This window comes from Cuculus canorus, chromosome 25 (genome assembly GCF_017976375.1).
Source record: "Cuculus canorus isolate bCucCan1 chromosome 25, bCucCan1.pri, whole genome shotgun sequence".
In the NCBI taxonomy this organism is placed as follows: domain Eukaryota; kingdom Metazoa; phylum Chordata; class Aves; order Cuculiformes; family Cuculidae; genus Cuculus; species Cuculus canorus.
Window position 1 is genome coordinate 5,510,298 of NC_071425.1, and position 10,514 is coordinate 5,520,811.

A 10,514-nucleotide genomic window follows, 5' to 3' on the forward strand; every position below is an offset into this window, starting at 1 on the left:
CTTTTGGTAATCATGTCAAGAGACCTTAAAGCCTGAATATTTGTGTATGTTTCAGGGGTACCCCACCTATTTCTCTGTCTGAGAAGACATTGGTTGTCTCACATTTTCTTCCAGAACTTTCAGGTTGTGTTCTGTAAGCTTGGATTGCCACATGAGCTGAGTTTCTGCTGCCTGTCTGCAACATCTCCCCAGGGATTGCTTGGGGTGGACTCTGAGCTTTGGGCTTCAACTGGCAGCAACCTGCTTCCCACCAGCAATGTTGAAACTGCTTGAGGTTCCACCTCTCCTTGTGGGAGATGGCAATGCTGCAGGGGTTTAATTCTGCTGAAGCTCTCAGACTCAATGAAGGATTACTCTGGAAAATGTCATTCCTTGATTTACAGAGACACATTAATGGCCATACCTGCCTGAGAGACTGGGAAAAAGTATAGAGTGCAAGGTAAGAGGGTTCAGGTTGTCATCAGAAAATCAGGGTAAAAGTATTGGTGAGCAGCTCGCCTTGAGTTACTTTACGGTGATAAAATGCACTAAACCCAGCATTTTACTGGTTTGGGATTTGCCATGCAAACTTCACTTCTCTTCTGCACAGGGTGAAGGGCTTTTCTCCCTCTCCGTAGGGTCTGAGGGACTACTCTGACAGAGCTTAACTAAACAGGCCTTACCATGGACGCTGTGGAGGCTGTCCTGAAGCCAGTTGTCACTCAGTCAGTATGCGACAAACCTTATTTACCCTCCAGGATGTGGTTAACTTGTTTTTCAGAACAAGAGGGAGTTAATCTTGCATGGTGTAACTTAGTCATAAGTGCTGACCACAGCATCCTGCTGGCTGCTTGTGAGCGGCAGCTGAGTTGGGGGATGCGTGTGTTGGACTAATCCTCAAGTTGCTCTGGAAACTATCGCTCCATCAATCCACTGTGCATTATTTCCTGTTAGCCTCTTCCTAATATCAAAGAGTGGAAAAAAACAGCATGCTTTTTTCTCTTCTGATACGTGTATTTCCCTTCCTCGCACTCATACCAAGCTGTCTCTTAACTGCTTTCTTCTTGAGACATGTGTCTCTCTGTGCTATGATGCAAAATGTCTTACTGGGGTGTCTTCAAAGTTCTCAGAAAGACCGGACCTCACCTGAACCCCCCAGGCTAGAATTCATAGCCTTGCTGAAGATTTTCAAGGTGCCAAGGAGAATCTCACCTTCCCTGCTCAAAGTCTAGGAAAGGCAAACTCAGCCAACAGGAAATCTAGGAGAGCAAAGTTGAATTTCTAATTGCAGGAAGGCAGCTGGAGTTCAACAATCTACATCCTGAATTCAGAAGAAAAAGTACAGAACAAAGCACAGAATTTCATCTTAGCAAATTTTATTATGGTCACTACTACAACAACCTAAAATGCAGGGGCCATACAGAAGAAATACAGGTTTCATAAATGAATGCCTCTATGCCTGAACATTACCTGGTTGAACTGAATGACTCCAACTCCAACACAGATCTCCTCTACACCACAAAATTATTTGGTTTAAAGCTATCTAAATAACATTAAAGCTCTAAATATAATCAGATGTGCCTGAATTGTCTCAGCAGTAATACATCATGCAATGTGCTTGTAAAAGGAGGTTTAAAATGGTCTTATATTGATGATGAGGACTGGAGTTTTTCAAACCATTGGAGCAGGTTGGATGCTTCTATGCAAAAAGGGGAAGAGTGGGAACACCAATTTCTACTCAGCAGGGGAATAAGGAAATTATAGTGTCCTCCATTCACAGAAAAAAAGGAAAGAGCGAAAGCAGTTGCAACTCTTAAAACTAAATAAACCAACCAGGCAGGATTCAAAAGGATAAAAAGCCTGAAGGGGAAGGTGCTGTGTTGCCTTCTGGTTGTTGTCAGAAGATTTGATGCTGGCTGTTTGACACCTCTTGCTGCTGGCTCACGCTCTCTCCTGCTGCTCTCAGTTCGCTGTTGCCTCGCTTTCCCGCTCTCTGGAAAAGCAAAGTGTGGTTTAAACTACATTTAATGCAATTGTACCTATGTGCCACTGTTTGATAGCTGTCAGATCAAGACAGGTAGACTTACAGAACTTAGGCTGGACTCTTTTTTGTGCCTCTTGGGATACTGTCATTTAAAAACCCTCCCCCTCTTCTATTTCCTGCAACTGCTTCACGTGTATGTGTTTTCATAGAATCAAGGTATGGTTTGGGTTGGAAGGGACCTCAAAGCTCATCCAGTTCCACCCCCTGCCATGGGCAGGGACACTCCCACTGGATCACGTTTCTCATAGCCTCATCCAGCCTGGCCTTCTCCAGGCTTTATGCTCTCCCACTTACAGCAGTCAATGCAATCTCTCTTAGGCCCTCCTGGTAACGCCTGGTCTGGCAAAGCACGTTTGCTACAAAGAAAAAGTGGGCACCAGCCACTAAGAACTTGGCTTTGGGTACAGTGAGGGACTGTTCTTTCTGTGGTTGAAGTTTGGGGGGAACAGTTCAGTTCTTTGGGTTTTTATTTTGGAAGAGTGTTTATTTTTATCGTGGTTGTTGAGTTTTCCCCCAGAAACCCACAGGATTTCTTTAAAGGAATTGGGATCAGATGATCAGGTACCACTGCCTGTGGGGTTAGAGAAGTACAGAACGAGAGGCGGTGATTCTTGGCATGTGTTTCCAGTATTTCTACAGATCAAGCTATGTGCTTCCTTACCTCAGAAAAGAAACAGCTTGACACTCATGAGGGTGTTAAAGGCGATGCTTTTTGCCAGCAGGACCCTTAAACCCAACACAGCCATGGACAACATGTTTGCCTTCTCCACTTTGGTATCTGCTTTGTGACAGAGAAAAGATGGGAGAGAACATGGTCTAGAACTTGACATTGCAATAGTGGCAGAAAGGGTTAAAAACAGAATCACAGAAAGGTTTGGGTCAGAAGGCACCTTAAAGATTAGCCATTTCCACCCTCCTACCATGGGTAGGGACACCTCCCACTGGATCCGGTTGCTCCAAGCCCCATCCAACCTGGCCTTGAACACCTCCAGGGATGGGGCAGCCACCACTGCTCGGGGCAACCTGGGCCAGGGCCTCACCACCCTCACAGGAGAAACTTTCTTCCTAAGATCTCATCTCAACCTCCCCTCTTTCAGCTTTTCAGAGGTAATGGTTTCAGGGAAAGGAACAGCAGCAAAGGAACAGAGAGTAAAGAAACATGCCAACAACAGGGGAGGAGGATGTCTGTCTGGACTGGGTTTTGCTTCCTGTTGCTTGTCTCTTATTGAACTACCTGTGATGAAAAAGCAGGCTGCGTTTGATGAATATGTTGTATTCTGATTCCTCTATCCTTGAGAAAACACATTTCCATGCATTTATCCCCAGCACAGCAAGGTACCTTCACAGCCTGTTTGGATCACTGACCTGCTTCAGAGGTGTCAGTGGTGTTGCAGACTTTCTCTATTTCAGGTTCTTCAGCCTCATTTTCTATAGTGTAATAAAGAAAAGGCATTTATAATCCACATTTTAAGAAGGATTAACCAGATATGCCCCTTCCCACAGGCCCAGGTCGGCAGCGCAGTTTGAGGCTCAGATTACTGGTCACTAATTCTAACATTAACGTGAGGAGGAGAAAAAAAAAGAAACTCCAAGTTGTTAAACACTTAAGAGCATTTATTTTAGATGTTTTTAAACACCTTTCAGCTCTATCTGCTTAAGTACCAAGTGCCTTTCCCATTTCTATGATTACCCAGGGCAATGCCTGCCAGCTTGAGGAACAGCAAGTGCTGGAAGACATCACCTCCAGAAACACGTCGTAGCTGTACCACAAACTCGTACCTGACTCGGTTTGGTCAGCTGTAACGAGGTCACCATTGAGTCTGGCCTTGCAGGATACCTCTGCGCCCTTTGTCACGTTGACTACCTTGATGGCATCATATGACCCGTCTGATGTCAGAAACGGTGTACTCGGTTCATACACGACTGCCTCAGAGGACATCTCCAAGCTGATGTTCTTTGTATAGAAATTCCTCGCCAAACAGGCTGCTTTCTCAATGCCACTTGGTTTCTTTGATTTCATCACCATTAAGTCTGGGACAGAATTATTTTGATGTCCTGAAAAGCAAAGTCCAACATGATTTTATTGCAAGCTTGCCTGAATGCTGTCGTCTAAAGTTCCTTTATACTCCAGCTGTGACAAATTCCTACCGTTACTAATGGCCAACTGCCCTTTTTTGGGTCATTATTTCGGCTGCTGCTTCCAAAAGCCCAGATCAAAGACAGAAAGGGCGTGTGAGAGTAGTTTTTTTTATAGGAGCTTTAATTTCACAGGGTTCTAAGCTTCCTTTTGCCAATACTCGTGCCTATGTGTGAAACCTTTATTTTATTAATAATGGACCCAGAAATGAGAAGATAACTGTTATGCTGGTCACTACAAGAGTCAAATTATTCTGCTTTCTCAACAATTTATCTTCTAAAGACTTCTATCAAGGACTGCCTTGCACGTTCATCAGGCATGAAGGAAAAACTGTTTTCCCTTTGCTCACCCTCCATTCCTCAAAATCTCCTTCTGATGTGGCTAAAAGCTCCAACCAGATCAGGAGTGGCAGGGCAGAGAGAAGTCATTTTATTGCTTCCCTGTTGTGCAACGTTTCTCCAATCAATTAGGTGACTTGCAGAAACGAAGCACTGCACCTGGCGAGGGGACAAGGCTGATGTTTTCAACAACAAATGATCAGACACAAGAAGGATTTTGGTCTGTAAGGTGGGAAAGCAGGAGAGAAGCAATCAGCAGTCTGTGAATTGCATACCTCCACTTCTCCAGGACTTTCTGATAAGGCCAAGAACTTACAAGTGGGGGAGGTTTTCCCCACTGGACACTGCACACTGTGTAAAACATTCTAATCCAGTCTAGAGACAATAAAAGAGAATCAGATTGGTACAAATTCTTGTGCCTGTTCCAAAAAGTGTGATCTGCCTCATCCATGTGCTGGGCCATACTGTTGGTCCCACAGGTCCAGGGGCGGTTAGAAACGGGATTCGGCATTTGTATAACAAACTAATTTGAAGGTAAGGACAACCCGAGGCCTGTGAACTTGATGACCATGGAGATCCCTTCTTACAATTTCCCTTAGATTAAGATAATACCCACCCAGGGTGTCCTTTAGCCTCAAGATTCCAGCAGACAGGGAGGTATGAAAAACCTGCCCTAGAAGTGGAATTTGCAAAGCACTTAAAAGATGCTGACAAGTTTCCACAGGATTTGGGATCCCTGCTCTCTCAGGCACCTTTTGACAGAGTTATTTGGAAACTTTTAGATGCATTTTTTCAGTTTTGAAAGAATTTAGGAGTTGAATTCCCCATTCCAAGCAACACATATGAATGACAAAGGCTTGACCACTGCAAAAGTCTGAATATCAATGACAGAGCTGCAGCCTTCCCTGGGAATTTCTGATGAGACAGACAGGTAATGCAATCAGACTGCTTCAACTTAAAGCTCTTCTAAGGAAATGGTTGGTCTCAAAAGAATGTAGTAGCCCACCAATCATTATGATATCATCTTTGTTTTTAAAATAACATATCTTTGATCTCAGGTCGTAGGTGGAGAAATGAGGAGAGTCCCACACACCAATGTCAGGACAAGATTAGCAACATAAATTATAACAAAAGCATGAAACCAAAGAGAGTCATCCCACCTGCCTCCTTGCCAAAAAGGGCTCAGCTTATGAAAGGCTCTCAGGTGTATCAAAAAAAGATTTACATGTCCAATTCAACAGGAGCAGCCTTGTGGGTCTCTTTGCTAATGGGAGAACCCCTAATTGGGGTTCAAATTTTGCATGGCATCTGCCTTGCAGTCTGGCTGGGATCCCTCAGGTCTAACATTTTGTTCACCACACAGTATTTTTCAGTGTTCGATCAGGGAGCTCTGATTTCACTCTCTTTCCCCACCACTCATACTCCAGTACTAAGGAATAGAGATGAAAGCCAAGAAATATTCTGCCTTAATTTTATGAGTCGTCTCCACTGATAAAATAGACACAATTCCATGCTTCTAAACACCTACAGCAAACAAATCCCTAACAGGAATGTATCATTCACTGAATTCATTTGACTTACTGTGTTTAACCCAAACTCTGAGCAATTCAGTGAGATTAAACTGGTACAAAAATGTTGCATAAGATTGAATTTCATAGAATCATAGAATCACCAGGTTGGAAGGGACCCACTGGGTCATGGAGTCCAACCATTCCTAACACTCCCTAAACAATGCCCCTCAGCACATCATCCACCCATCCCTTAAACACCTCCAGGGAAGGCGACTCGACCCCCTCCCTGGGCAGCTGTTCCAGTGCTTGATGACCCTTTCCATGAAAAATTTTTTCCTGATATCCAGCCTGACCCTCCCCTGGCGCAGCTTGAGGCCATTCCCCCTTGTCCTGTCCCCTGTCCCTTGGGAGAAGAGCCCAGCTCCCTCCTCTCCACAACCTCCTTTCAGGCAGTTGTAGAGAGCAATAAGGTCTCCCCTCAGCCTCCTCTTCTCCAGGCTGAACAACCCCACGTCCCTCAGCCGCTCCTCATAAGACTTGTTCTCCAGCCCCTTCACAAGCTTCGTGCTTTTATACATTTTCCTGCTTTCCTCTCAGTGTTCTATTCCTAACCCTGACAGAATAGAAAGTCTCAGGAACTTAAATGTCAACCTCCAAAAACCATTATTTCCCTTTAAACTCTCCCAGCACAACTTTAAAACCTAACAACTACTATGAAAAGTTTGTTAAGATGCCTGAGCAAATGGACAGATGTAAGTTCCCAAAGACATTCAGCATGGGAACACACAGGATTTACCCTTGTGGAGCCCAAATTCTTTGGTAACCCCCAAGAAATGGGATCAGCATGGATTTTAACACTTAAACTGACTGCGTAGAAAAACATTACATGTAGAAAGCATAAAGTCTAATTAGTGACTTTAAATTGAGGAGGAGTCGTTGCCTGAAGTTTAGAAGAAAGAAAAGGCTGGGGGGTGGGGGGAGGGCGGTGGGAGTTTAAATCAAAAAAAATAGCAACTCAGAAAAAGTTAATGAATATAACACTTTAGCAACTTAGAAAAAGTTAATGCAGAAATAACACTTACTTGGCTCCACGGTCAGTTCGGTTCCTTTCCCAAAGATTAGAGCAGCCGTAACCCACAGTTAAAAGGCGTAAATCAAAAAAAGTTCGTTTTGCTATTCCTCCTGCATACATTTCCCCTCCAGGTGTTGCACCATGAGTTTGCCAGAGCCTGTCAGTCCTATGCATTCTGTGTTATCTGAGAAGATCTTTAAAGGCTTTGCATATTTCCTGATCTCCTGTGTTTCCAAACAGTCGGTGCAGTGGCAATCAGCTGCTTCTCTGCACAACTCACTGGGTAAGATCTTCAGCAAGAACAAATGTAAATCATGCAACTGGTGCTCAGAAAGCAGAACTATCTCTTTGTTAGACCCCAGGAGCCTTCACTGAGTCCTGCAATTTTGTATTACACAAAAACACAGCCCTGCATTCCTCCCACTGCTTGCTTTGGGAGGCATTTTTGGTATTGCACTCTGGCAGTGGCATTTTATCAGCAGTCCTTCCGTCTAATCTTACAAAGGCACAGGAAGAGTTATGTGTTTCATAATGTTATAGGCCTTAGTGTTCTTATTGAAAGTTTTATCTTGAATAAAAATCAAACCAAAACAAACCCTTATCTGTCCTGAACTGAGCTCTCAAGTGAATGTTTTCTAATTATCCTACAGCGACTGCTAACATGTCTTTTTCTATGTCATTTTGAATTTGGGGATTCTTAAAATGCCCGGGTAATAGAGTTTGTCTGTTCTCAGCATTTTAAAATGCACATTAGTGTCTCCTAAACAAATCCAAATTTAGCAACAAAGAGGTGAAGTTGTTAAAATTCGGAAAATTTTGGGTTCAATTTAGGAAGTATTTCAACAGACACCAAATGGCTTAGATGCCATATAATAATAACCATTATCATCCACATAATCCTAAAGACTTTGTACAGCTTTGAAAATGTCATTGCATCCTTAGCTAGAAAAGGAGAAATTTCAGGCTTGACATCAGGAAAAAGATTTTCACAGAAAGGGTCATTGGGCACTGGAACAGCTGCCCAGGAATGTGGTTGAGTCACCTTCCCTGAAGGTGTTTAAGGGATGGGTGGATGAGGTGCTGAGGGGCAATGGTTTAGGGGTTGTTAGGAATGGTTGGACTCAAAGATCCAGTGGGTCCTTTCCAACCTGGTGATTCTATGAGTCTATGAAACCACTGAACAGCAATTAAACCTCACTCAATTCAGGTTTCATGTAATTCTGAATAAGGAAGTCAGAGATGGACAGGCAGGAAAACCAGAGAAAGAAAGATTTAAAGCATTTCAGGCAGAGGAGAATTAATGGTTCATAGCTTTCTTCTGTGAAATGCATTGCTCTGTAACCCACGTTGGGCAAAACTCAGTGAAGATGGTTTAGAAATTGGACTGATGTCCTGTAAAAGCTTCCTTAAACCAGGAATTCCTTGTGGCAGTCAGGGTTATCTTCATCTGATGGGAAACATATCTTCTCCTATCAGCAACATGCTAAACGTTTTAAGACAGATGTATAACCCCCTTCTGTAAGAAATAAGAATGTCAAACCAACATTTATGCACATGTCTGAAACAGCAATATCTTCTCCCTGCCAGCTCTCAGACTGTGTTCTGGTGGTTGTTTTTTCTTGACAAATTCTGCTGTTCTCTATGGGATATTTTACCTCTTTTTTTTCTTTTTTTTTTGACAAATTTCATCTCCAAATCAATGTGGACTGATGTTAAAACAATGGAATCTGGCAGTTTCTTCTGGTCCTACATTTACAACTGCAGATTTGCTGGCTGGAAAAAACAGATCTTTCTTCAGAATGATAACTTTGTCTTCCTTTGCCCCTTTGGAACTGGAAGTGTACTTAAATTGTTCCACAATAGACATTTATTCCCATGCAAGTTACCCTACAGACCTGGACAGATATCAGGCAGCACCTAAGGGAGTTCTGTGCCCTTCTGGAATGAAATTGAGATGGGTTTGGTACGTAAAACTACACAGGCCAATTTTGCAGCACTTTAGAGACATATAGACCTCTGAAAGCATTGTTACAAGCCTTAAGGGACGCACCTGGATGTTTAGGATAACAAGGACCAACCTAACAAATTCCCTGCTGCCCCAGCACTCACACTCCCGCAGAAAAGCTTGGGGTAACATCCACCTTTTTTCGTACATCATGAAATTCCAAGGAAAGATAATAAGAACTGAGGCTTGTTGTAATCCTACACCTGTATTTCCAAAGCCTCTGCAGCTTGGGAGACAGTTTTCAGTCATTCCAACTGGTCTGGGATAGGAGGCAGTTGTGAAAATTCAATCCCAGGGTAGTTAACCTCCTTCCTCCTCTGTCTCCATGCCAGTGGAATTACCCACCTGGTGACACTATGAGTGCGGTGCCAGTGTCAAAAACTAACTCCTTGTCTGAGAGAGCTAAAGATCAGTCTCCAAACTTCTCTCCACCTGAGAGAATTCACTGAGCTGTGCATTCCTGCCCAGAATATGGCAGTGAAAATCCACTGGAGGACAGGGCACTCCACAGGAAATTTGGGCCAGAAATGCTATCCAGACTGGGAACAAACGATGTTAAACTCAGGTAGTGACTTCTGACACTGGGGATCATGGAGAAATGGTGACATATAGAAGCAGCCCAGTTGCTCCTGCACAGCCTTCCTATGCAGATACAAGCTGAGGATCCATCTTAATCCCTACCTGGAGAGTCTGCACTCCAGGGATTATTGCAGCAGCAAATTCTTACAGTGAACCCAAACCATTAGATTCCTTTCTCCTCCCCCACCTTAATTTTAATGCAATTTTTAGAAATAAAATAATGGTACTTACTTGGTTCAACTATGAGAGTGGTCCCTCTTCCAAATATCAGCTTATCCGTTCCCACGTTGCTGACACGCATTCAGAAAAATAGCTCTGTCCTCATGATATTGCAAAGTGTTGTAAAAATAGGAGGTGAAAAGCCAGGGATTTGTCCTAATTATCCATAAATGCAATCCATGAGCATGACCAGAGCCATATTTTCTTCCAAAACTGAAAAGCAAAAAACAAGCATTGAATAGTCCAGTGATTATTAATAGCTGAATTCTCCCTTTCTTCTCTCTTTTAGAAACCTTGTGAGTTCTGTATTTCTAGGATAAAGAGAAACATAAAAAGAGTGTTATATTTGTCTATTTAATCATTTCAGTCACCTACCTCCTTTCTTCCCCAGAATATCTTGCCTTTTTGCCATCTTCAGGTTTTTGTACAGGACCCTACAGTGTTTTTACCATCGTGGTGCTCCAGCCCCCAAACACAGTGATACAGTTCAGCACAAAAACTGTTGCTTCCTTCTTTGGCACCACACTGCATTTTGGATTCCACAGGCAGTCACATGACATCTTGAGTGGTTTCTGACCCAAGATACCACATGAAGAAACATGGCTTTCAAAGAAGGGCTTAAAATAATAG

The 10,514-nt window shown here is 43.2% G+C and overlaps 1 protein-coding gene across 1 annotated transcript; it reads right to left on the bottom strand.

Moving 5' to 3' along the window:
• Positions 1 to 1,338: 1,338 nt before the first annotated feature.
• Positions 1,339 to 10,186, bottom strand: LOC104064536 (T cell receptor delta constant). Its single transcript, XM_054088636.1, is given in 5 exon segments — positions 1,339 to 1,972; positions 2,685 to 2,804; positions 3,389 to 3,451; positions 3,803 to 4,078; positions 9,897 to 10,186. Coding segments are annotated over 4 exon segments (552 nt in total). The 5' UTR covers positions 9,991 to 10,186; the 3' UTR covers positions 1,339 to 1,972; position 2,685.
• Positions 10,187 to 10,514: the final 328 nt, after the last annotated feature.